General features: G+C 47.7%; 1 protein-coding gene across 1 annotated transcript; it reads right to left on the bottom strand.

Annotated features, from left to right (window-relative positions):
- Positions 1-84: 84 nt before the first annotated feature.
- On the bottom strand, positions 85-25,050 carry SACK1C (scaffolding CK1 anchoring protein C). Its single transcript, XM_031605691.2, has 4 exons — positions 24,414-25,050; positions 16,687-16,854; positions 12,601-12,725; positions 85-1,635 (listed from the first exon to the last, which is right to left on the bottom strand). The coding sequence occupies exons 1-4, from the start codon at positions 24,957-24,959 to the stop codon at positions 711-713; spliced, it is 1,764 nt and encodes a 587-aa protein (XP_031461551.2). The 5' UTR covers positions 24,960-25,050; the 3' UTR covers positions 85-710.
- Between the last annotated feature and the right edge of the window lie 1,453 nt (positions 25,051-26,503).

Below are 26,503 nucleotides of genomic sequence, written 5' to 3'. Positions count from 1 at the left end.
GCGGCTCCGGAAGCGACAGAAGGAACAGCGCCCCCTGCCGGCTGGGAGGTGCTGCCTCCCCGTCTCCACGAGGGATGTGGGCAGTCGGCTCTGCGCCGGCACGGCGCGGCACGGGACGGCCATACACAGCACAGCCATACACGGCACGGCCATACACGGCACGGCCATACACGGCACAGCCATACACGGCACAGCCATGCACGGCACGGCACGGCACGGCACGGCTGAGCTTAGGCTGCTCCCCACCCAGCAGGGATCCAACACGGCTCTTTCCAGCAGAACAGCACTTTTATTTCTAACATCACCCCGTTTGCTCATTTCATTTTCAGACAGTGGACAGCGGGATTGCTCGGTACAAAGAGAACAGGGGTTCGTCCTGCAAACCTCAGTGCCAGTTTGCAGCTATTGTGGGGGTTTTACTTTAGGGCTGGGGGGAAATGGGTAAGAAGTATGTAGAAGTGTGCATCACTTTTGTGTGACGTTGCCCCTCTTGCTGTCATATTGCAGTTGAAAATTTGAATTAATCTCGCTAATCTCATCTGAATCAGTCATCTGAATATATCAGAAATTGCAGCGTAACACAGACACCTTTTAATAGCAACAAGACCAATTTCCCACCCCTATTTTGATTTCAAGCCCCAGGTACAATGATTGGTGGTAACCGCTTGAAACTAAGACCAAAGGACACAGCAGGGCCCGGGAGAACCGGGTCAGAGTTCGAACCGACTGTGTATGTGTCTGGATTTCAACTTGTTGTATTTGGTGATCAGATCCAGTTTACTGTGCCCAAGAGTCATTCTTTTCTCAGCCCCGTACGCACTGCTCTTTTCCGACAGCATGTCCTCAGTGAGTTTATCATAGGAAGGAACTACAGGCTTTTTTTCACGTTTTGGCTGGTTGTATGGAGACAGCAAGTCCAATTTCCCTTGTCCAAAACTCTGTCTTTTCTCCATCCCATAAAAACTGCTGTCATTTTCTGCTGCTGGTTCCCCAGAGGTAGCAGCAGGCCCTTTCTGCTTCGTGCTCGGCCCGGTGCTGTTGGTGCCTTCAGAAGGGCACTGCTGTGTTGGCTCCTGTGTCAGCGTGGAGCAGTGGCCGCTGTTCGCCCCGTCATCGCCCTGGTAATAAGGTTTGTAGGAACCAAAGACAGGGGATGGCTCTGGCTGCAAAACTGTCCTCCCCGTCACGAGATTTGGTTTGTGATACAGCGTGGATTTATTAGGAGGACTGTTAGCCAAATCTGGTGGTTCCCCTTGCTGCGCAGGGCAAGTGGGCTTCAGAGACGTATCATTTTTCCCCTTCTTATCACCAGAATCGGGGCTCAAATCTTGCCTGTCCTGGTGAACGTTGTAGCTGGAGTTTTTCATGAAGGGAGACATTTTTATGCTTTTGATGCTTACATTGGAGAGGCTGCTGGAGGCGCTCAAGGTTTCTGCGTCATTCATGCGGATGGGTTTCAAAAGGAAATCGTCATCTTCTGAGCTGATCTGAAGCGAGGAATCTGGCACACAGAAGCTGGTCACTGCTTTGGACTCTGCATACAAGTACCGAAATTCCTTGTCAAACTCTGCGACTATTTGACCACGGAAGTGGGTTGCCAGGCTGGTGTGGACTTGGCTGCAAAGCCACGTGAAACTGCAAAAAAGGAAAAAAATCACATGTAACTTGTGTTCATACAGACACCTGGCATTGATCTTGACATGTAAGTGATGTATCGCTACCCCATTTATGTTTCTAAATTAACACCTTTTCTGAAGTATGCAAATTGAGGTTACGTGTAGCAATGGCTACACGTTTTATAATTACTTAAGGTCATTTAATTTCGACTTGATGATATGATGTGTATGAAAATATAAACAACAGACAAGAGTTATCCTGTACAGCGAGTGTATCAACCATTAATACACTAACAGTAGGTTGTCTTAGCTTTGTGAAGGGTGCAGAGCAGCAAATGGGCCCTGTGCTAAAAAGCACACCAGCATGTTTCAGGCTGTTTCTTCTTCATCTTCTTACTGCTAGCACTCTGCCCACAGACAAGCATCTTTTCCCACTCCCAGTCCCATTCAGGTGGTAGAGAACACCAGTGAAACATTCATGGGCAGGGCTGTCAGTCAGTGTGCGAGGTGTGGGTTGTATCCATTGGGCAGCAGCAAGGAGACCTCCAGATGTCTGACAATGGAGAGGCTGTGGGTCATTGAAACACAAGTCCATGCGGCAATCACAGAGTCATAGAATATTCTGAGTTGGAAGAAAACCACAAGGATCATCAGGTTCACCTCCTGGCTTCACAGAAGACCACCCAAAATTCAAACTGTATTCCTGAGTGTTGTTCAAACTCTTCTTGAATTCTGTATGGAAAGGCTCTTTCTGCCCAGCTTGCTTGCAGACCTCCTAGCTCAGCATTTGTCCTGTACAAGACAATGCATCATCCCCTTTCACAGAGTGCAAGGAGAGCATTTTGGGGGGATATCAAGGTACAGCTGGACTCCCCTTCTCCTCCCTTGCCTTGACATGTCCTTCATTCTCACCTCCATAAGATCTGCAACATGGTGGCCTCAAGGGGGTGCTCAGTGAAACGGGAGGGTGAGGAATGGAGATCTCAGACACTGCCCTGAGGAGCAGAGAAGGTCTCCAGAGCCCCAGAGGGATACTACAGGACAGGAAAACCAATGTTGTTTTCCCTAAGTATTGCCATGAGATTCCCCAACTCATTTTATCTTTTCCTCATCATCCAGTTAAGAAAGATGTGGCATTAGAACTGAGAGCTTGTTATACTCTTAAAAAAAAAAAATAAAAAAATCAGTTTTGTTCCAGCTGATGAAGCACTTTCTCTTATTACCAGTCTGCATATTTGCCTTACCTGTTTAACCCTACCTGTTGTTTGTGCCAAATGCAACTTAAAGAGCTCTCTGCTCCCCACTGCATGTCTACAGATAGTAACCACTTTTCTCCTCCCAGTCTTCATTTTCCCTGATTAAACAGGGAAGCTTCATCTATATGGTAAGCTCCACAGGCTCCTGGATATCCCAATCCTCATCTTCTTCCTTTATTCTCACTGTAGTAAACAGACTAATTGTGTTAAATGAAACAGGACCATTCTGGGCAGAAGTGCCACCTTAAGGCTGCGCTATCAGTTGCTAAAGCAAGATAGCATATCTTGACTCACAAGAGTTGGGTGAAATCACAAAAGCCATGGGAAAGCAATTGCAATTGGAGGTTGCATTTGTTCCCAAGTAAATGTCATCTCAGGACAAGATGCTGACACTGTGTTTTGGGACCTCATTGATGTTTATGTTACAATACAGCTATCTAGGAACTCGGAATAAGAAAAGCAGCCTTTGGCTTCTTCCTGAGCAGTACAAAGTCATTATGGTTCATGATGATGTAAGTCACGAGTTACAAAAGGTATAAGAAATAATACTCAGTAATACTCTGTGGGGTTAATGCATGGTCCATGGGCAAGCTAAGAGAATTCCTCTGCATTGATATTTACCATGTGGGAGCTTGAGATGGTCCCTGCCCTGAATCCACCTTTATATAGAGTCCTCTCTATATAGAGAATGAGAGAATGAGTCTCACATTGAAACCTATGTAGAAGAAGTTAAAAAACATATCAGCAAAACACTTGCAGGACCATTTAACATTCACTTGAGAGCACCAAAGGACAAAGCAGCTCAACAACTATGTAGGATGTATAATCTCTCACTTGAAAGTGCCTTAATTATCAGAAGGTTCTAACGTGATACAATTTTTTTCATGTTCCAGACCATTAAGACTCATAACCACACAGCACAAATTAGCAGAGACTCTTTCTAAAGAACAGAATTAATGGCCACGTAGGTAAATACAATATAATAGAAAAGGTGGCTTTTGTAAAGGAAAGTCATCTCTCATGTAGCTTTGAGCTACATGAGTTCTTTGAAGAAATCAGAGAGCCCAGACAGGGGCAATTTCATGTAGTCCACATCTGCTTCCTCAAAGGCATCTATCTCAGGAGCACTGCCTGGCTCCCAGGGATGCTGCTGTTCCCATCTGTGTTACTTACAGCTATTGCCCTTCTGTACAGGCGTGCTGTGTCCACACTTTGTAGTCCTTAGAACTCCAGATGCCCCAATGCAGGGCTGACCCCCCAGCATTTTGTCACCCATAGCATGACACAGGCACTATTTGGAGCCATCTACTGAGAGGTCTCTCAGCTGCTCATAGGCCATGAGGCTGCTGAAGACAGCTATGGGATGCTTGCACAAACACCTGAGCTCACTTGAACTCCTCAGAACCACAAATGGGCTGATAGGGCCGAGCACCCATGCTCTGGAGGGACAGGCTTGTGTCCCTCAGATTGTGAGCACCATCCTGTGAACCACGGGTGTAAACAAGTGGAAGACAATGCTGCCATTCCTGTCCATCCACATCTACGGCTTTTGCCAGGAGAGCTGGAAGCAGAGCTGAGGAAGAGGCCCACCTCATGCTGGCTAGGAGGTTTCATGTCTCATAGACTCACACACTCATCTCTGCAGCTACCCATCAAGGCTTCTGGCCTCACCTTAGCAGTGGGCAAACAACAGAGCTTGTTTAGGTTTTCTTTCCCTCTCTGGACACCATCACTTCCACCTTCTGCTTCAGTCTTCGCTGACACTCTGGCCCAAGGTCCATCTCCCTAGAGCAAGGCATGAGGCACACCCAGCTCTCCCTGCCCTACCACAGGAACCTGCTTTTCCCCAAGGGGAACCCCCTGGCCTTATGACTGCCCCACCACCGATTCCTCTCATGGCTCTTCCTTTCCTCAGTCCAACTGGAGTACTGCAGTTTCCTGTGCTAATGCAACAGGCCCTGCCCTCTCCACTCCCAACAGGACCTGAAGCATCCTGACGTGATGAAGGAGCTCTGGATTTGTGCTGAGGCACAGCTCTCTTCCTTGCCATCATTTCCATGACAGGATGATGTGGCCTTGCCAGCCATGGCTATACCCAGCACTACAGCTTCCACCCAGCCCTGTGCCAAACAAACTCATGTTCTTCAGCTTCTAGTGGGGCATGGGACAATGCAGGCCAAGATCTGGTGTCTCTGTATGCAATAGGAACACCAGGAGTATGACAGCTGTTGGCACTGCATGGCTAAGGACAGCATACTTCCATGCTACCCAAAGCCATCTCCTGGAGACAACTGCATGCTGAGGACAGCAGGCAGTCACTTGGTGGGACAGGGCAGAGCAAAGTGGAAGTCTCTCATACAAACTGACAAATATATTTCCTCCATGAATGCCACGGAGGAAAGAGCCAGAGAACCATAGATTCATAGAATCACAGACTCATAGATTGGGTTGGAAGGGACCTCAGAGATCATTCAGTTCCAACCCACCTGCCGTGCGTAGGGCTGCCAGTCACTAAATCAGGCACCACATCAGGGTGCCCAGGACCCCATCCAACCTTGGCCTTGAACACCTCTGGGGATGGGGCACCCACACTTCTGTGGGCAATGGTGCCAAGGCCTGACCATCCTCAGTGAAAAATTTCCCCAACATCTAATCTAAATTTTCCCTCCTATAGTTTAAAACTATAGTTTAAAACCCCTTGTCCTATCACTATCTGTCCATGTGAAGTATTGACTTCCTGCCTATTTAGTATGGAAGGCTGCAATGAGGTCTCCCTGGAGCCTTCTCTTCTCCAGGCTGAACAAGCCCAACTCCTTCAGCCCATCTAATGCAAAGGGAAGCCAAAATAATCATTCCTGATCTATTTTGGTATAAAAGTGAAGCACTGAAAGAAGCTAACGGGTTACAAACCCAGTGCAGACAAGAAGAGGTGCTTCCCCACGCAGCACAGCACACAGCAAGCTGAGGATCTCCTCCCTGCAGAGCGCTTCAGATGCTGAAAGTTCATGAGGGTTCAAAAGCCATAGGATTTTCCTGCCATAATTTGCTTCCACAAGGGACTGTTGCACAGGGCAAAGCCAGCCGCAGATCGCAGGGGAAGGCGCCTGGGAGGCTGGAGGTCAGAGCAGCCAAGCCGTCAGGCAGAGCGGTAGCAGAGCCCCGCACAGCCCGTGCAGCTCAGCCCTCGGCCAGGAGATGGAGTTACAGCATCACGGAGGGCTGGGGCAGCGCCCGCCTGGCGCTTCGCGTGTTTCAGGCGAGGTGCGTCAGCTCAGCAGCATTTGGGACAGCGGGTTGACCTCCCTGTGTGCTCCTGGGGGACCGCAGGGCTGCCTTCTCACAGCCGTGCTGTCGTTCTTTGTGCTCAGCCACTCTGCTTCAGCTGCGTCTGGCTGAGAAGATAACAACTTGCAGCAGCAGTTTTGTTTTCCTCTGTAATTCCTATTACTCATCTTCATCGTTTTCTTGCTTGACGCTGTCTGCCAAGGTGCTCTGTTCTCATTGTGTGCCCTGTGCATCACTGTTCAACACAGGCACTAAGCAGAACATTAAGCATACTTACTATACATACTATTTCCAGACGTTTAATTTCATGTTGTATTTCCTTTCTAATATCTGAGATGACAATAATCATGATAAGCTCTTTAAGCTTGTTTCCAATGCATTTGCAATCATTTTCATCCTTCTTTTTACATCTTTTATATATAAATATATATCAATACATTACAGTGCAATGTATTCAGTTCATTTGGGCATCCCATCCTGGTTATCCCTTATTGCTTATTCATCCTCACTTCACTATGCCTCGTCTCTTCCTTCTGGATTCAGTTTTTATTTGTACACCTGAGGACTTCCTCCTCTTTGATTTGGTGTGCTCTGCAAAGCTTTACATCACCTATCTGCTGGCACTTCAGTGCTTTACATTTCAGCCTGGGGTTTCTTGGCTGATGCACTGTGCTTTCCATTCCCCCTGCACTCACCTTCTGCTTAATGGCAATTCATTTCTGAAGATGACTGCTCACTGGGTTAGATCTGGAGCTCTCTTTTAAAAGCTCTTTCCTCCTGTGTGGGGCACAGCTACCTGAGGGCACGAGCACTTCCCTCCTGAAGAAAAGCCAACCCTCCTCCAGCTTCAAACCCTTGTAGCTTTCCCTTCCCTCTGCCAAACACCTGTGTACTTGTTTTTGCCTTCCTTCATGCTGAAGCCAGGGGTGGAGTTTTGTAACCCTCTCTTAACTTTCTTCCCTTATTTTTCAGTTTCACTGGTTGTGTCAGCTTCGAGCCCAAGTACTGAGTTTCTTTCAAGAATACATAGCAAACAACGAGCTCTTTCCTCCTTGTGCCACTGGCAGGACGTACTTTGACCATCTTCCATTTTCAACTGGGAAACCTCCTCCAGGGGAGCACAAACAGCCCTGTAACTGCCCTCAGGCTGACACTACCACCTCTTTTCTCTACTCTTAGCCTGGCAAATGTTTATTCAAGTTTTCCTGTTCAAAATCTGCTTTATCTCTAGCCCCATTTGCCCTTGGGCAAATTTGCATCCTTGGGCTTCTCTCTCATCTGCTGCACTAATAAATGTATTTGTGCCCTTCACTCCGTCAGGTTAAAAAGTGCTCAGGGAAATGCTATTTCTTCTGGTGCCCAGAATGATACTAACTAGATACAATCATATTTAGAATTTTAGATTATTGCTTTTTCTGGATATCTGCTCAGCTCAGTCAGCCTTGTTTTCCTTTTTAATGACAGGAATGTCCCTGTTAATGACAGGAAACATAATGGTGAAGAAGGGAAGCAATGGAAATATTTAGTCAGAAGAGGGAATCTTAAGGCTACAGATGTGGGGAGAGGTCAGAAGTTCAGGCATGATATGAGAACCTATGTGAGAGAAAGTATTCTCTTCTTACAGCTGAAGAATTAAGAGACGCCGAATACCTGAGTAGTCAAGAACAGAGAAAGAAAATCCCCCCCTGCAAGAAAGGATGTGGGCAGACCAAGCACCCGTATGGATTCACTGTCAGCATTGGAGTATGTACTGAAACTTGAGGGGATCTCAGCTGCTATTCCATATCTGCACAAGCAGCTTCGTGAATGAGTGTGCACCCATTACATCAGCAAATCAGATCCAACGGGGAGGAACTGCGTGGGTCTGAATTTGAAAGGGGTCCTGAAATAAACAGATGCAGTTCAACAGGGAAGCACTGAAAGTAAATAGATGTGGGAAGGCTCAGACAGAATGACAGCAAAGAATGAAGATGAGATGAAGGACAGTAGGATGAAGGATGGCAGAGGCATTTGGATTGAAGTTATGGTCAATGCCTGTATAGTTTCTTGGGTGTAAAGTAAATGAGCATCTAAATAGGAAGCTGAAAGCAAACAGGATTCTCTTTGTAGCCTCGTAAAATGCTTCCTCTACTGCATTTAGAATGGAACAGAGAAGTAAAAGAACAGTTCAGTACATGGCTATGGAAATTAAGTTAGGGAAAGGATGGTAAATTCATAAGGAATTGGAAAAATGTGGAATATAGTGACTGCTGAATTCCATCTAAACCCAAATAAAATGTGACTGCTGCATGATGTAATGCAGAAGATCTAGGGAGGTTTGAAATGAGAATCTGAAGCAAAGCTGGATGTGGATCTGAGCAGCCTGGTCTGGTGGTTGGCGACCCTGCAATAGCAGGGGGGTTGAAATGAGATGCTCACTGTGGTCCTTTTCAACCCAGACCATTCTGTGATTCTATGATTCTATGATGCGCAGAATAGTTTGAAAGTGCCCACTCTAACTTAGGAATAAAAGCAAGAACATATTCTGATGTAAGGACAGGGGGAAATCAATGAAATGCCAGCAAGGATTTAGAGTCAATGAGTAACACCTGAAAAAATAAAGCTATGTTTAGAGAAGTGGTCAGTGTGGGGCAGCCAGGTCAGATACTCACACATCCAGAGATTTTCTAAACTAAAGGGTCAGATATTGTGAGATGCCTGAGCTGGAATGATGACTTTGACACAGCAATCATCTCAGAAAGGGACTGGGGAAAAGAAACTGAGGAACAGTGTAACTGAAGTGTAGAAATTTTACAGAAAGAATGAATAGGGGATATGTTGCTGGGGCAATGGCACAAAGCATTAAAGAAAAATGAGTCAAATAATGTAAATAATGCATCGTCAAATGAAATATATCCCTGCTAGATGAAAATTCCACTCCCAAATATGGAAAACTTAGGAGTGGGTCTGTATTGTGAACTGAGAGCACTGACAGTGCACATGGTGTGCTAAGGGGCATGTCCTCTGCTCAAGGCAGAGAAATATAGAGATAGTCAGTTATATCCGCACTGAATAGGGGCCATGACTAGGAGAGCTGCAGAAACTGCATTTTGCCCTCTATAAATGACTGCTTTGGGGAGAAACTAACCAGAAAACCTACAAAAGGAGAAATAGCTCCTTTGGAAACGCCACTCTGCAAAAATAACGATGACATACACCTATCAAATATACTTTCAGGAGGAAAATGATCCACAACAGTAAAGTTTAACTGAAAAGAGAAAGTGAGGAATGCTATTAATAAGAAATTTAACTGAGTAACCAAAGAGGTTAACAGCTTCAGGCAGCGTGAAGATTGTTTAAAGATGCTATATTGGAGGCTCAGAGCAAATAGACCTATCAAAATAAAGACAACTTAACGCATCCAAATGTCACCAGAGTCAAAAGGCACAGTAAAAGAAAACACTAAAATAAGTAGCCTTCGAAAAATGGAAGTCAGCAATTTTCCAATTATTAACCAGAGAATAACCTATCATTTCAAATTGAACATGGTAACAGAGGAATGGAAGTCATCAATGTGAACCTTTCAAAGAGCTACTGGAAAACTACGAAGCAGCCAGGCTTATTTCCATACTGAACAGACTGGTAGAAGCAAACAGAAAGTAACATGATGAGATGCATAAATACCTATAATCATAACGCTGAAGACTCAGCATGTTTTTGTGGAAGGAAGCCATGCCTCAAAGCCTGCTGCCGTTCTTTGAAGGAGGCAGTGAGCACACAGACGTGCACGATCTGCTCGGTGCAGGATGGGTGAATTTACAGAGATTTGGACACAGTCACTCATCGAGGACTCTTAGAAAGCTGAAGTGGAGTATAGAAGAATGTCTTCCCAAGGAGTTGACTGAAGATGGGAAGCAAACATAACGATAATTCTAATGTACCCACTGGAATCCCACAAGGTTTGGAAAGTTGTATGAAAGCAGTTGGTACCCAACAAAACTGTCCTGGGAAAACTGGATAATATAAGAAGCGGCGAGAGGATTTTATGGTACAGTGACATGATGGTGGACAAAATTCAACGTCAGTAGATGCAAACTGCTGCAAAAATCTGATGTTCTCTATATACTGATGAGCTCTCAGATATTAGCGCTTAAGAAAGTGAGCAGAGTCCCCATGGACAGTTCTAAACAAGAATCATTGCTGTGCTTCACACTGGTCAGAAGGGCAAACAGCAGACTGGGAACTGCCACAGTGGAGACAAAGAGGGACGTCCCCCTGTGCTGAAGTGTATGAGTGGGGAGATCCTGACCTCCTCATGCAGTTCTGGTCAATTTGTCTCTCAAAAGACAGCAATAATGATTAAAGGTCTGGAAGTTCTGCATGAGAAATGACTGAAGAGCTAAGGATACTTCAGCTGAGATGATTCACACAGGGATTATAATGGAGGAAGATGAAATCATGGATGCAGTCAAGGAAATAAAGAGAGAACAGTGATTTACTGTTCCCGAGTTATGGAAATTGGGGGGCACCAAATATAATTGTACAGCAGTAGACTTAATGTAAACACAATAGATCACTTCACACAAAGCATAAATTAAATTGCATAACTCATTGCCAGAGGGTGTCGTGGAGGCCAAAGACAGAACAATCAAGGTGGGAAAAGTCTGCTGTGGGAAAGTGAACATGAAGAAGCACGCACAACATCCAGCCCCAGAGGTCCTGAAGCCTCTGATCCTTGCACACAAGTCTCCTGAGCGAAGTATTTGGCTTTACTCAGGAATTGCTCTCCTCCTTTGAATCTCGTTTTCCCAACTGCAGGGAGAGTGATTTATCTGTCTGCTATACCTGGTGCAGTGCCAAGCTGCAGTGTACCTGATTTTCTCCTGTGGAAATTTTTCTGTCCAAATTCCATAGACGGAGACAATTCCTTACAGTCCAGAACATGGGGTGGTTAGTGGGACAGCAGGGAATCAGGCATAAGGCTGTATCCAACTGAGCAGGTATCCTCTACAGCATGAGAAGATTCAGCCACAGCGATCTTGAGAGAGCAAGCAGGCGTTGGATCCACAGCCCTGCTCCAGGTCAGCAGGAGAGGAACTGACCCAGGGAACTGATCTGTGTTTCAAGCAATCCCCTGACTCAGGGCAACAGGGAAATTAACTAAATGCTCTCACGGCTGTGGAGTTCAGCCCAGCAGACACATGCCCACCTTTAGCCATTTAAAATGAGTGCTTTCAGTTATCCAAACCCCCGGTGCAGTCAAAAGAGATGGAGTGGTGTTTCCAAGCACCCCATCTGAGATCCTTGTCTCAGCATGGCCAAAATGCCAGCAAAAGCACTGCTCTCCATATTGTTTAAATCGAAAACTGACACAGCCAGTTGGGATCGAGTACTTCTATCTTTTAGTGGCAGAGGTTGGTAGAAAGATAACTCTACACTCAGTGGTGATGCCAACTGAAGGAAAGTGCAGCTAGCACCAGTGGCTCGCTGGCTGGTGATGGGAGCTGGCTGGCTCACTGGGTAGGGGATGGAAAAGAGTAAGAAAGAAGGAGAGAGAGCAGTGTTGACCTGGTGGAAGGACGATGAAGTATTGCTGGGCACCAACAGAAATGGCCAAACAATCCGTGCTTGGGAGTTGCAGTGTTTGTGGTGGATAGCACTGTGAGCAAAGCAGTGTGCAGTGAGATTAGAGCTGCAAAATTAGGAAGGTGTAACAGCGGGAGGTTTCACATCCAGAGTAAGGCCAGTGCTTCATGGGGATGAGCTGTGGAGAAAAACTTCTTGGAAGAAATAAGCAATTACTTCCCAGAGTTAACTAGCCTAAACGGTTTGACCCACAAGAAAAGATGCCATTCAGGATGTGGGCAGGAATGATGCATGAGGCTCAGTTCAAGAGGCAGAAGTGGAAGAGCCACATTGTAGTGCTGCTCACAGAACAATTTCAACCCTGTGGTGGGAGAGAGCAATCTAAATAAATGTAGCACGTGCATATTCAATTTCAGGAAAGGTAACTGGGTAAAAATGCTGACTGTACAACAGCAGCTGAAAAATTCAATGAAAGCTGGTCACTGTCAGGAATAATAGATCCAAAACAGATCCAGAAGGGAATAAGAAGGGAAGCGCTCCCCAACTTGCCTGATGCAAACACTGTGTGCACTGTGGGAGGAAAGGTGGGGCAACATCTGACCTGGTAGGGCGTTTTTTACATCATTAAGAAATTAGGTGATACTCATAGACAGTTGTTTCCAGGAGCTGTCAGTGTTGGCAGACAGGCAGATAATGCTGTCTGATAACAAAACAGCAAAGTAAGGCAAGCTGATGGGGTGAGGGATGAAGCACCAAAGTGAAAACTGACACTTATAAAGGTAAGATGAAGAAGAACAGCTGTACATCTTTATCACAGGGAAAAGAAAACAGGAATTATTCAGTATTACGCAGCGTCAGCAGTTGCTGTTTTTTCTCACCTGTATGTACCAGCAACAACTTGATCACAGTCAATCAGGATAAACTTCTCCAGAACCTGGCCTACAAATTTCTTGCCTGCTTTGCTGTAGTATGTGTCTCCACTCAGACATCTGATGCGCATGTTCTGAAATCAAAGAAAGCAGAGATGTAAAGGAACACACACAGAACCAAACTGGAATGTTCCACTATTTGTCAGCAATGAAATCTCATGTGCCCAGAGGTGAATGCAGCGTGGCAGCAAGTGTTTGCTGGGTCCCACATCCCACGTATTTTATCACAGTGCATGCTTCTATAAAATAAAAATGCCAGCAAATATGAACAAGTTGTACTTAGGTACAAAAAAAAAAAAAGAGAGAGAGAGAACTCAGTGATCCTACAGATAATTTCTGAAGATACAGTTTATTCCAGAATATTGCTAATACTCAGCTAACCTCACTAGTTTATGGCTCTGCATTAAAGCTGATTTCAGACCCAAAACAACTGCTTTTCAATCAAACTGAGTACATTGCTCTGATTTTCTATACTGACAGGCTTCTTAAAAAAATATTGCTCAATATAAGAGATCTACAGAAAAGAATGTCCATGTTTTAAGAGTTACCTTTTACCAGTAGATTTTAAAATGATATTAACATTTTATGTGGCTGCATTCAGGTGAAACAGAGCTGATTCTCACCTGTCTGAAGAGGTGAGATCCAACTTCAGCCATGAAACCTACCGACCAGCACAAAAAAAGGCAATGAGGCTCCTAGTATCCAACAGAAGCCTTTGTCTTAAGGAGAGGTTTTTGCCAATAATAGGAGTTATATGCACCTGAGCTGGGGCAAACAGGAGAGGAGAACAGCTGCTGGAAGCAGTTACTGGACAGGTCTATAGGAAATGGTGCCAAACAAAACAACTCAAGCATCTGTGAGGCAGCACCTCCAGGCAGCTGCCAGCCCATCCCCTTCTGCCCCTCCAGGCAGTTCATGGCCACCTGCAGTGGCCTTGGCACAGGGAACTGGCACGAACTGTCCCCACTGCATTTGGGCAGGCACATCTCCCTGTGGGCAGCTCATCCTTGCCCAGTGCCAGCATCCACAGATGGGAACATGTGGCTGCAGTGGTCACTACAGGTGGCACAAACTGCCAGGGCTGTTTTGCTCCTCTGCAGAGGTGGGTGCTGGCCCACACCATGCAGCATCTTTCAGTCCAGCTAGTTTTTAGCATCCAATTGGCAAGCTGAAGACGAAGGACAAAGGTGTAGATGTGGCACTGAGGGACGTGGTTTAGTGGGCATGGTGGTGACGGGTTGACTAGATGACCTTAGTGGTCTTTTCCAACCTTAATGATTCTATGATTCTATGACAAACAGTTGCAATTTGCCCGCAGACGTCCCCCACAGCGCACAGACCCACATCCCATCTGTCTTCTTGCTCTCCAGGAGCTGCTCCTGGGAATGGCTGCGGCCTCTCCTCCTCCAGGGCAGGATGAGCTGCCTGGACGCAGCCAGGGACCGGCTGGCCCAGTCTCCAGCCTCATATACAGCTCCTGGCACAGAAGTTGTGCCTCGGGGAGGAGCTGGGGGCGACCACCTGCGGGAAGCCCAGCTCAGTTCTGCTCCCACCGGCCTTCCTCATCTGCCAGAGCCCTGTGGGCAGCAGGTGGGCTTCCTGGAAATGTCTGCTGGGAGCTCGGCACGGCAGGGTGGAAAAGGCTCAAGGCACACGTCGTGCTGAGGAAGTCTCTCCGCCCATGCAGTGAGCACCACTGCCTTCAGGGCTTCGTGAGTCTCCTCCAGATGAGGGTCCATCTAACCCTGCAGTCTTATCTCCTGCCATAGGCCATGATAGGGAGATAGGGGAAGAGCAGGAACAAGGCAACCATTGATGATGCTGCCCCTCATATTACTTGTCCAGTACTTCTCCAGTCTTCTCTTGTACTCATTGAAACTTTTAGCAGGGACAGAGCTGAAACTTCACGAGCTTTGCACTGTGGATCCCACTTATTCTTGCAACCCAGAACATTCCTGAGTTGTCACCAATGACAAGGGATGGACGCTTTCCCCACAAGAACAGTTAGCATTGCAATGTGTTACAGGGCAGGCTGTGCCATCTTCGTGCTTGAAGATTTTCAGGCTGATCTCCCAGGTGATTCTGCTTTGAGCAGGATGCTGGTCTTAATGACTTCCTGAGGTCCCTTCCAACCTGAACTGTTCTATGGTACTATGGTACTATGAAATGCTACCACAAGTTGCTGAAATAGAGCAAGATACTCTTGGGGAGGTGATCACATAATTCTGTTGCCATTCAATTCAGGAATTTTCTTTCTTCCAGTGTTGAGGTTTCAGTAACAGTGGTTCTCACAGAGAGGAGCTTCCTTTCCCCCCACATAAGTTGAAACAACTACAAGAGATATCCCAGAGATTTATTTCCATAGTGCACCTTCACTCTCTCTCCCCTTTCCAAGACTGGATGAGTTTCTGACATCTGGCTCAATTTTTCCATCCTCTTCTTCCCCTTGGTAATCCTGACCTCCAGCTGTCCAAGCGAGATGAGAATCCTGCAGTCTTGCAGGAAACCCAGACCGCCACGTGTCACTGCCACTCAGCTTACTTTTTGCTTCAATACGTGTCCCTTTGAAAAAAATACAAAACCCTTCTGCTGGGACCGCTGCCAATGCTTGATGCACTACTGTCAGATCTGCTGATGCTCAGCAGCAAGATTCAACACCATTAGGCTCACACAAAGATCTTAGAAGTAAGAAAATTCCCCATTACACTCAGAGTTGTCATTAGTTATCCCAGATGGAGATTTACCATCATATCCGGTCTTAACCCAGAACCAGGATAAAATATGTACATTCATTCCAGTCAGATGTGAATATCAAGCACGTGTGTTAATGTACTGCTTGAGATGCAGCAGCCTAAGGGGCACTTCACATTGAAACCTGCAGGTGAGTCACTGAATGGGGGAGGAAAGCGTTAATTAGCCATTAAAGCACAAGACATGACATCAGGTCTAACAAAAAGGCATAGGCATCTCCATGGATGTAAACCAATGCTGATTTTAATTTAAAACAATGGCCAGATTCTTGGATAAGAAGTGAATAAAATAGATTTTGAAGAAGTGGAATTTATCTGGATCAGCCAGGTGACATTAGGGATGCATTTGTTTATGAAACCAAACCTGCTCTGGCAAGAAGTAGTTTTCTCTAATAGCTGCCATGGCAAGAGGAAAGACAAAATGGATCTGGCTTGTGAGAAGTGAGAAAGGACAGAGCATCACCAACACGGGGAAAGAAAGCTGCATCTCTAAATTACACTTTGTGTAGACAGGTTAAAAACGAGGAAGAAATTAGATGTTTGCAATTGCATCTATCTGTACTTAAAATGCTGTAAAACATTGTTTTTGAGCTTTCCCAAGGTGAGGGAAAGATGAAATGGATGCCTGGAAGAGTACCAGCCCCTCTCTCCAGGGAAGGCATGAAGGAAGGAGCACAGCCAGTAGTGTTGGCCTTGTAGGACTGAAAAATGACATCAAAATCATCCTCCACTGGGAGGTGACAGCCAGAAAGGTTATACAGGGACAGCATGATGCTGGGGGACATTTCTGAGCCTGGGAGTTTCTGAGCCAAAAGTGCTTGTTTCACTGCAATATTAACTCCTAGCGCTCACCTGCTCTGGGCTCCACATATGGTTGCTGATGGACACCCCAGGGAGTGGGGAATCAGGTTCTTCACAAATCCTTAGTGAACCCAGGGGCCAGAAAGAACCACAAGCCCAGAAATAAATCCTGAGAGCGTGCAATAGGGCCAGGAGGAAATGGTGGGTTCTGCATCAAGACATCCAAAGGGGCACACAGCTTTCTTTCCCCACACTTTGCCACAGAGGTGCACTGCAGCAGCTCTGGACAGAACCTAAAGCTGATCTGAGGGATCCCAGGGGTCTGAACTAAGAGCCAGTTAAGTCTTGCAATTCAGTTTCCTAGGGCAAGTACTGAGAGAGGTCAACAGATAGGTTCCAAAGGCCAGGCAGAATGAATAGAACAATCCATTTTTATCAATTCCAAGACTTGGTTATCACATCTAGAGTGTGACTGAACACTTACTGGGAAGCTGTCCTGAGTGAGAGACATTTTATTGCACATTTCCACAAAATGCTTCAAGTACTCTTCATCCAGGATCAGGTAAACAGGAACGTGCCGCCTGCTTGAGGCCTCCAGCAGGTCACACAGTATTTCCATGTCTGTAAACAGATCCATCACAATTGCTATTACCTAGATGGGAGAAAAAGAAAGAAGGAGAAAAGAAAAAAAAAAAAAAAAAAAGACGACAGTTGAAATCTCATGTGCAAATGTACTTTAAACTAAGAATGAAGCATTCAAATCTCCAAAGCTACAGAGTAGCAATGGCCACATGAGTGAAAACTGCTGCTGGAACTTTGCAGTTAATAGCCCTTGCCCCATCACGGGAGATAAAAATCACTCTTAGTAACTACGAAGACATTCGCTGTCCTGCTGCCTCCTGCCTCATCCATCCGTCCTTCACAGAAAGAAATAGCTGAAAGGGTTCTGCATGTGCACAAACTCAGTGTCATTGGTGCAACAGGTATGTATTGCCTTCAGCAAATGTGCCAGGAACACAGCATGCAAACAGGAAGAACTGAGACTGACCAAAATCATGATTCATTTGGTGTAAGAGTGACTACATGACCAGCGTATGATCCTAGAGAAGCATGCTTTCTTCACGAGGAGCACACTGACAGGTAAAGGAGAAGGTATGTAGCTCAAGTACTCATATGTCCTTGTTCCAAAATCCTATGGACACCAAACAGAATCATGGAACATTCGTGGGAAGGGTCCCTTCTCCTTCCCTGCTGGTGGCACTCCTGCTAACACAGCTGGGGGTGCAGCTGGCCTTCCTTGGCACATGGGCACATTGGTGATCTCTGCTTAACTTCTTGTCCATCAGTACCCCTTTCCTTCTAGGACATTCTTCTGGAAAGCTGCTTCCTAGGCTGCTGCTCCCACTGTGTCCTGCTCTGCGTAGTTGTTCCTTCCTACAGGCAGGACTGTATATTTGTCTTTCCTAAAATTCATGAGGTTTCCATCAGCCAATTTCTCTAGCCTGTTGACGTCCTTCTGAACAGAAATCCTACCTTCAAGCTTATTGACTGCTCTTAATGTCATATAGCCTGCAAGCATGCTCAGGTTGTACTCTATCCCATCCTCCAGATCTTCAGCAAAGACAAGAAGCAGTCCTGGCTCCAGCACTGATCTCCAGGGAACATCATTAGTCAGGCTTTGAACCACCTCAGTGCAGCTTATCAAGCTCACTTCCTTTCACCCATCTCATGGTCCACCATTCCAAACCATGTCTTAGCAGTTTGCTGTAAGTGAACTACAGGACACCACGTCACATCTTTGTTGAACTGAGGGAACACAGTGCCTGCTGCTCCTCCCTCATCCGCACTGTCTGTCATCTTCTCATGGAAGGGAATTGTGTCAGGCTGGCGCAACGTGTGCTGCCATTCACATTCATATCTTGTTCTTCCTGTACCTGGATTTATGTTCCAGGATGCACTTTCTTCCTCAGGAGAGAGGTGAGGCTGCCTGTAATTTCCTGGGCTCTCCTTACAGTTCTTGAAGATGGGTGTGGTGTTTGCCCTTTTCCAGACATGAATAACTTCCTCCAATTGCAATGCCATTTCGAAGACGATAGAAAGTGGCCTCACAATGACATCAGCAGGCTGAAAGAATCTGCCTCGTAAGTAACGCGGAAAAGAACGAACGCATCCTCACAGCAGGGACTGCCTGCAGATCACCGGGCCAGAAAGATCTCGTAGATGGGGCACTTCACAGGCAACTGGCAGCTGCTCCGAGCTCAGGCTTTGGTGGAAGGAATCATTGACTAACCAGTCATTTTTGGCAAAGGCACAGCAGGACAGATATTGACTATGAAGCCTATGAATACATTCATGATGGTTTCCATACAAAAGGTGAGAAGAGCTGTTCTGAATTTGACTCTGCCTCTAAGCACATTGATAGTTAAAAGTGTATTTCTAAGCACGACCATGAAGTAGCAGTTAAGAATCCCAAGAGTGGGAAGAAGGAATAACATAAAAATTAAACAGCAACAACAAAGAACAGATTTCAAGAAAGTCCATCTCAATACACTGAAGATAAGGTCTACAGAGAAAAGGGATTGAATTGAAGACCTTGGCAACTCATACCACTGAGGAGGAAAGATGGAGCTGGGAGAGACAGCAGACAACCCAAATGTATTCTCCAAAGATTAGAAGGAAAACACAGAAAATAGAAGGTAGGTCATGACAAATACCTAATACAGTGAGTTGTACCAGAACTAGAAAGTTCACAGCACAGTATGGCCTGCAACAAGGACAACAGACCAAGGGAAATAAGCCATAAATACACTAGGATGTAAGGGGAAAAGCTGTTTCACTTTTCCTTGCAGAAATGCTGCAGAAAACAGCAATGAGGCCATTATTTGGATCAGGAAGAGACTGTGGAGATCCATCTGCTGGTCATCACCATTAGTGATGGGGATAGGGGGACAGCTTGGAGATGGAAGGACCTGGAAGCAGAGCACTTGCTGAGCTGGAAAATTAGCCAGGCCTGATGCATTTCATCTGAAGGTGCTTACGGAGCAATCTGGTGACCTAGACCTTGATCTAGCAACAATTAACACTGAGAACTCGGGGAAGTGGTCATCACACTGGGGGACTGAAAAAAGTAAAGAAACAAAGAATTTTAGCAACAAAGGCTGATTTCATTTCAAAAGCTGAAGAAATACTGGAATTACCAACCAAGGACTTTAGTTCTTACCATATCTTAGAAGTGAGTAAGATAAATGTTTGGTTCCTTGGTCTCATTTTGAGTTTCTGCACCCAATATGGGATGTCCAAACAAGGATGACCCAAAAGCTCCGAGTTTTGCAGCGAGACTCCAGTGGTCTACTTTATCCTGCCACCCAATGCTTGTGCCCTGCTCTACAGCTTGTGCACAATCTGAGACAGAGCTTGTTCCTGCTGCCCATCGTACACCCAGGAGGGTGGGAAGCCTGTCCAGACCTCTTCTGCTCATGCTAGAGCATAGCAATGAACACAGTACTTTATAGCCCAAGCCACCCTACGGAGGGTGGCATGTAGGGTGAGCCTTCCTCTGCTGACTTTCATGGATGGACAAAGTTTCTGGCTGTATCTGAACTGTCCCCAAAGACCATCTTGTTCACATACCTCGCACTGACAGTGGTCCTCCTGCAGGAGACTCCAGGCCCAGCCCAGCACAGAGGGATGTGAAGGAACACCTTCCTGGAGGCAGGTGTGATCCTAGGCATGTATGTGGGATGCAAGGCAGCTGTAGGAGAGTGATGTACTCTTCCCACAAGCACTAAAAGCCATTCTTACCGTCCAGGTCAAAATCACGTCTCCTTCACCCTCTCACTCTGGCAGATATGAGCTTCAGAGCCTGACCCCAAAAGGTATTTTTCTTAGTTCTTGTTGCTCTCATGAGGCTCTGGCAAACCAGGATCTCATGCTGAAATCCCACCACTCATCACAGTCAGCCCTGTGAGCACTGTGAAGGTAGTGAGAAGCATCTTCAGCTTCCCAAACTGACTCTGCTGCTGTGCTGTCAGCATTGGGTACTGCTGAGATCCACAAAAAAGAGCAGGACTACTTGGCCCTGTCTTTCCACATCTCAGCCAAAGAGCAAGGGTTGCAAGACCAGGCAATTCAAGTGACTTTGGTAGGCTACTCATTCTCCAATGAAAAAGCATCAAGAAAAAATCTATAGCTCAAACTTTGTGTGGGGCCCCAGGCAGGTCCCTCTCAGACACACTTGCCTCACGATAGCCCGGCTCATCTCCAGCTGAGCTCCTGGGGCAGGCTTGGCCTGAAGACAGTCTAAACGTGCCTTGGAAAGTCAATATGATGCAGTTAAGAGAGGCTGTTGATTTTCTGGCCTTGGCTCCTCCACACTGAAAAGCCCCATCGGTGCCAGGTGGGTGCAGCAGGTCACATCAGCTTGCTTTTCTCCAGCATTTTTCACAGAATTCAGGATTTCTGCACAGCAGCACAGCCAGCGTGCAGTGCTTGCCAGGAAAGGGATGCAGCTGAGCAGGCACTGCTGTGGCAGTGTGCTGTCACCATGCTGTCACCATGCTGTCACCATGCTGTCACCGTGGCACCCAGAGCTCTGGGCTGGGGCACAGCTGGCTGCCAGGCAGATCTGCATCTCCTGGCAGTGCTGTGGCAGGGCTCTGGCGTCGCTGTGGGAGCCGGAGCCTCGGGCAGCAGGGCAGCAGCTTGTGCAAGCTGGGTGGAGCCCCGTGCCACAGCCAGACTCATGTTTTCCAAAATGGGCCTTCACCTGGCATCAGGAGCTGGAAGAAATGCTGGCTCCATTCGTGCCCTCCTTGCATGGTAGGTTTGCACTTGGTGGTGCTGGTGAGCACCCAAAGCCAATGTCTGGGGAGAAGGCCAGCAGCCCCAGGGGTCAGTGGGGAGGATGTGTCCCAGCACAGCCCCACGTGGTGGAGGAGCAGGAGCCCTTGGGGTCCCTTGTACAGAGTCTGGGTGCCACAGGGCAACTGCAGCTCCATTAACATATCCTCTTGGTAAACAAGGCAGGCAGCTCTAGTAATACCATCAACTCAAAGTGAAAGTATTAGCAGCCTTTTAGTATCTAAAGGGGGGCTATAAGGAAGAAGGGGACAGGCTCTTCAGCAGGGTCTGTTGTGATAGGACAAGGGGAAATGGTTTCAAACTAAAAGAGGGGAAATTTAGACTGGATGTAAGGAAGAAGTTTTTTACAGTGAGTGTGGTGAGGCACTGGCACAGGTTGTCCAGAGAGGTGAGAGATGCCCCATCCCTGGAGGCATTCAGGTTACAGTGGACAGGGCTCTGAGCAGCTGATGGAGCTGTGGGTGTCCCCATTCAGTGCAGAACCACGTGGACTTTAAGAGTCCCTTTCAAATCAAACGATTCTATGATTCTATAATTCTATACGTCTCAGGAGATGGAGACCCTGGAAATCTTCCCCTTTAAATTTTCCTAAAAGTGAGATTGAAAGCCTCAAAGCTACAATGCTGAAAGTGCTGAATCCTCTTTCTCATTCAGGCTCCTGCCATCTTCTACCTCAAGCTCACAAGCAATTAAGTCACCTCGGGTTTCCAGACCTAAGTGATGCATGTCCATGGGTGCAGAGGTGGGAGCTGCAAGGCTGGGGCTGGCTCAGGGCCTCCCTGCTCCTCACCGAGACACCGCAATGACAGCTGCCCACGGGCTCTGGAAAATTCACACCTTGCCGTTGTAGGGTGAAATCATGATGTTTCTGCATCAACTTCTGGAAACTCAAATTCAGCAATTACTGCAGTCATCACTTTGGGAATTACAGCACTTAGCAGCACCCCGCTGGGGCTGCCATCTGTCTGGTTTCTAACCAGCACGGCTGGTTTTACTGGTATTTGCCAATAGCAGTGTGGTTTGGGTCATTACTGCAGTGCTGCCATTCCAAGCAATACATTGGCTCTCTGGGGGACCATCAAGGACCCTTCTGCTGTCACTCACAAATGCAGACACACAGCCAGGGTCCAAGGTATACAGGAGGAGTGAACAGAGTGCGGGCAGCACAAAGAGCTCAGCCAACAGAAGGATATTATGCGAGCATTTTCAAATGCAGGCTGAGGTGTGGCTGTGCTTCATCTTCTTATGTCTGCAAAAGGAAAAGCTCAAGGCTGAAAATACACCTCCAAACAAGTTGATAAATGCAGCCAGGCAGAAAAACAAACCGCACCAGCAAAACGGACCGATGAAACAAATGCCCACGTTGATCACTTGTCAGGATGAATGCGCTGCTGCAAAACATGCAGGAAGTATTTGCAGAACATTGCAAAGCAGCAAGCAGCTCCCTGCACACTGCTACTGGCACTTCAGGCAAAAGGTGCTTCCACTTCTGGTCGCTCTTTCAGCACTGACAGACATTCACCTAACATCCTTTTGGGTGGTTTGAAGAGCAAAATGACTCAGTAACTGCTTAAAGATGAGTAAGTGGGGTTGTGAGTGAGCTGGAACTGCCGTCAATCAGAGTTAATCATGGGAAGTGCTGGCGGGCTGCTGACAGGAGCCAGCAGAACATGGCAAAGAACCAACAGATGGCTGAAAGGTCATTAGCACATTTCACACAACAGCCAAAAACGCCGCACGAAAATCTCCAGCTTGGACACAACGGGCTGAAGAATGTCAGTGATTTTCTGAGCCAAGCGAGACCGAAAAGCTCAAAATGCCCTTAGATATAAAAAAGCCCCTGATGTGCAGCCTCCCTGCAGTACTCCTGTGAGCTGAAGAGCAGCAGGATATTTTTCAGGTGTTTAAAGGATCAAAATGTTGTCCGAGATCTGGGACACGTGCTAAGAAGCAAGGGGCCATTTCTTGGAGTCATTCACTTTGTGCATTCTATCATAGCTGTGCCTTAATCCCCACTGCTGAAAAGCATCACGGGACCTTGCAGGTGATGGAAGGTGCATAAACCAGCTGCCATAAGGGCAAACAGAGTGCTTTGTTGGTTACTTCCTGGATGAAACTTCCTATATTTACCTACAGGGCGCTATCAAAATTCAGCATGAAACACTGCATCCAAACTGTCCTCCTTTGGGCAAAAATTGGAGATTTCCACTTTGTGCCTGTATTTCAGCTGCACGCAGCTGTCAGGTGCTGTTAAAATACTGCCCAGCAATTGGAGCTGCTGCACGGCCACAGCTTCACCTGCTCACTCTGTTCTGCAGGTGGTGGTAAAGATAACGCCTTCCTTCTTTGTGCTGTTGGCATTCCTCACACAGCTAACGTCCAGACTTAGCAGGTCTGCAGTTCCTGCTTTCTCTACTGGGCATTTAAGGAATGACTGTAGAGTGAAACAAGAAATTACGGGGGTGATAAGAATAACTGCCAGGAGCTGACTGATTAGAAGTGAACTTTGTACTGGAAGTTAACTCAGTAACCCCGAAGTTGTGAAATAAAATAGCACAAAAGAATTTCATGCTGAACGCGGAAGAGATTGAAAGAACCACAAAGGGGATAAGGTTCATAAAAGCTGGAAATGCGTCTGAGCAGCTGCTTTAGCACATCGTATGACAGCAGAGTGAAAAGAAGAAGAAAATCCCCAGCAGGACTGCGCTCGATAGGCAAACACTGCAGCTGCGCGGTGCTGATGGCATCTGAGGGCTGGAGATCCCACCCAGCAGGAGCAGCACCACGGGGCAAAGCGGGCTGAGCTCCCTCATCCCAGAGCAGCACACACACGGAGTCTGAAGGCACAAGCATGCGTTCTAGCCTACCCCAAACCACAGGCAGGGCTTCTCATCCCACTGGTTTGCTCTGGTCCTGCGTTCTCCTGCAGCAACCTCCCACTGCTGTCCTCCTGTCCCACCTCGCGAGGGGTCCAGAGGCCAAGACAGCCCCGACCCGAGGCCACATGGTGGGGAATGGATGGGGCACAGCTGCGGGCTGAGCACAGCTGAGCACCAACACTGCACGCCCTGCTGCTTGCTGCGGGCTTCGGTACCGCGCTCTGCACAGCCACAAGCACAGACAGAATGCCTTAAAGCACGCTGCCTGGATGACATGAAATCCCAGGGGGAAAGAAATTACAGGGAAGGAAAGGAACAGTCACAGATCTGATAGAGAAAGAGCAGCTGCACCACGCCACGCATCCAGACTGCAGCAGCAGCTCGGAGCAGGCGGCGTGCAGCTGTAGGACCAGATATTGAGATTTGTGCCGGGACAGGAGACCCCACTGAGCCCACAGTGCGCTGTACGTACCGTCCGTGCCCGGCTGATCAGAGACCGGAGCAAATCCTTAATGCTGTTAGCTTTGTTTCTTTGGAAAATGATGGTGGTTTGAGTCTGGCCTGACACTGTGACGATCGGCATCCCCGGCCAGCCCAGCTCCAGCTCCGGAGGGTGCACATCAGACATGAGCGGAAAGTAGGTGCCAGAGGTCAGCTCGGAGTAGAGGGAGGACCCATCTCCATCAGCAGGGTCACCCTCTTTGTCTCTCCTTGCATTGGGCTCTGGAAAGCTTTGGCTTCTCTGCTGGCTCATATATTCCATGTCCAGGGTGGAAAGAAAAGGCAGTTCCCGTTCCTCAGCGATGGCACTCATGTAGCCACGCTCCCCCTGCTCCAGGAAGGCGTCGACGGCCAGCCTGGCTGTCTCGCTGTGCTGCAGCACCAGCGGGGTTGGCTCCCTCCACCACGGCTTCTTCAGCTGCTCCAGGCGGTTCTTCAGCGGCCCCGACACCCCTTGCTGGCTCCCATAGCTGCGGGGGAACTGGGGCCTCACCTCTACTGCCAGGTAGTTGAACATGACCAGAGCTATGCGGTGCCTCTCCAGCTGCGTTAGTCCTCTGAAGGACTCCAGGTGATTTCCGGCCTTCTCGTGCCTTCCTCCCAACAGGTTCCTTCAGCATTCAGCATGAGCTCCACTCCTTCGCACGTTAATCACCAGGTTCAGCATCCCGCCCCGGGGAGGAGCTGCTCCCCGCGCTGCTCGGCCCCGCCAGCGCACAGCTGGCAGCGGTGCTGGGAAATCCCTTCTTCACCGGGAGGAAGGTCGGCTCTCCCAGCTGCTCCTTCCTTCTCCCGCTCCCTGATTCATGCACTGCCCTCCCCTCTGCTCCTGACAGGTCCCCACCCTTGGCCAAGCAGGCTCCAACCTGTTCCGTCCCTCCTTGTGCTTACAGTGGAAATGCAGATGGTGAAACTTGTTCCTGCTTGAAATTTGTTTCAAATCAAACGCGCTTCTCGATGGCAGTTGTAACGAAACACAAATACCCCTGGTGGGTGATGAGGCTCAGTTAGCCCCAAACCATTGCTGCTCTCCAGCTCAGCATTTCCTGGGAGCCAGGCTCTGCCACATGCTGCCTGGCACAGAAGCATCACCTGGCACATCACCTTCATAGGATCACTGGGTTCAAAGGGACCCTTAAAGGTCCCCTCATCCAGCCCCCTGCCATGAACAGGAACAGCTGCAGCTCCATCAGGTGCTCAGATGGTGTCGCAAGGCCCTGGTATTTATCTGGAACATGGCAGGATCCTCAGCACAGTCTGTGTCATTGGATACTGCAGGCTATGAGAGCAATAGCTCGTTTGGTCTTTCTGCATTTGATTTCCTGGAGGAAGGGACCATTCAAACCGAGTCTGATCCCGGTGCGCTGGGAGTTACAGTGTTGTCCACGTGCTGTGTATTTTGGGACTGGTTAACTCCAGTGTACCATGAGGTTATTTTTGGAAAAACAATGGAGAGCAGCATTAATGCAGGATTTAAAACACTGCGTTAGGAATGCACCCAGAACATAACGCACTGCTGGAAAAGCTGTGCACAGGAGGTGCACCGAAGTCCCCAGGCTGCAGCCAGGGTGTCCCCCATCCATCACTTCCCTTCCTCTGGAGCCACCAACTCCATACAGTGCAGAACTGGCTGCGTGGGGAGCCGGTCAGCCAGCCTTTCATCTACAAATCAGAGTCTCTGGGGATTACATTCATCCAGGCTAAGTTAATACACCTAAATGCTGGATGTCTGCTCCCAGATCATCAGCGGGCTGAAGTCAGCGGGGATGCACAGCCATGCCTAAGTGTGAACCAGCACGTTTGGACACTGAGTCCTACATCACAAAGGGACTATCACTCTCCATTGGCTACAGCAGCAGGAGGACCAATGGCCATGGGCTGCTGGTCCCTGGGCTGCTGCAGTCAGGATGAACTCTTACCGTGCAAAGTGCTGGGGCAGAAGCAAAGGCAAGTGCGGTCAGAAGCTAGGAGCTGCATGCTGCAGGTGCAGAGTTCGCTGCTGTGGACAAAAGATCTGGGACAAAAGAAGTTTTGTAAATGTAAATAAGTGCGAGAGCCACT

This window comes from Phasianus colchicus, chromosome 17 (assembly GCF_987193195.1).
Source record: "Phasianus colchicus chromosome 17, bPhaCol1.hap1.1, whole genome shotgun sequence".
NCBI lineage: Eukaryota > Metazoa > Chordata > Aves > Galliformes > Phasianidae > Phasianus > Phasianus colchicus.
This window is presented reverse-complemented; position numbering and strand designations above follow the sequence as displayed.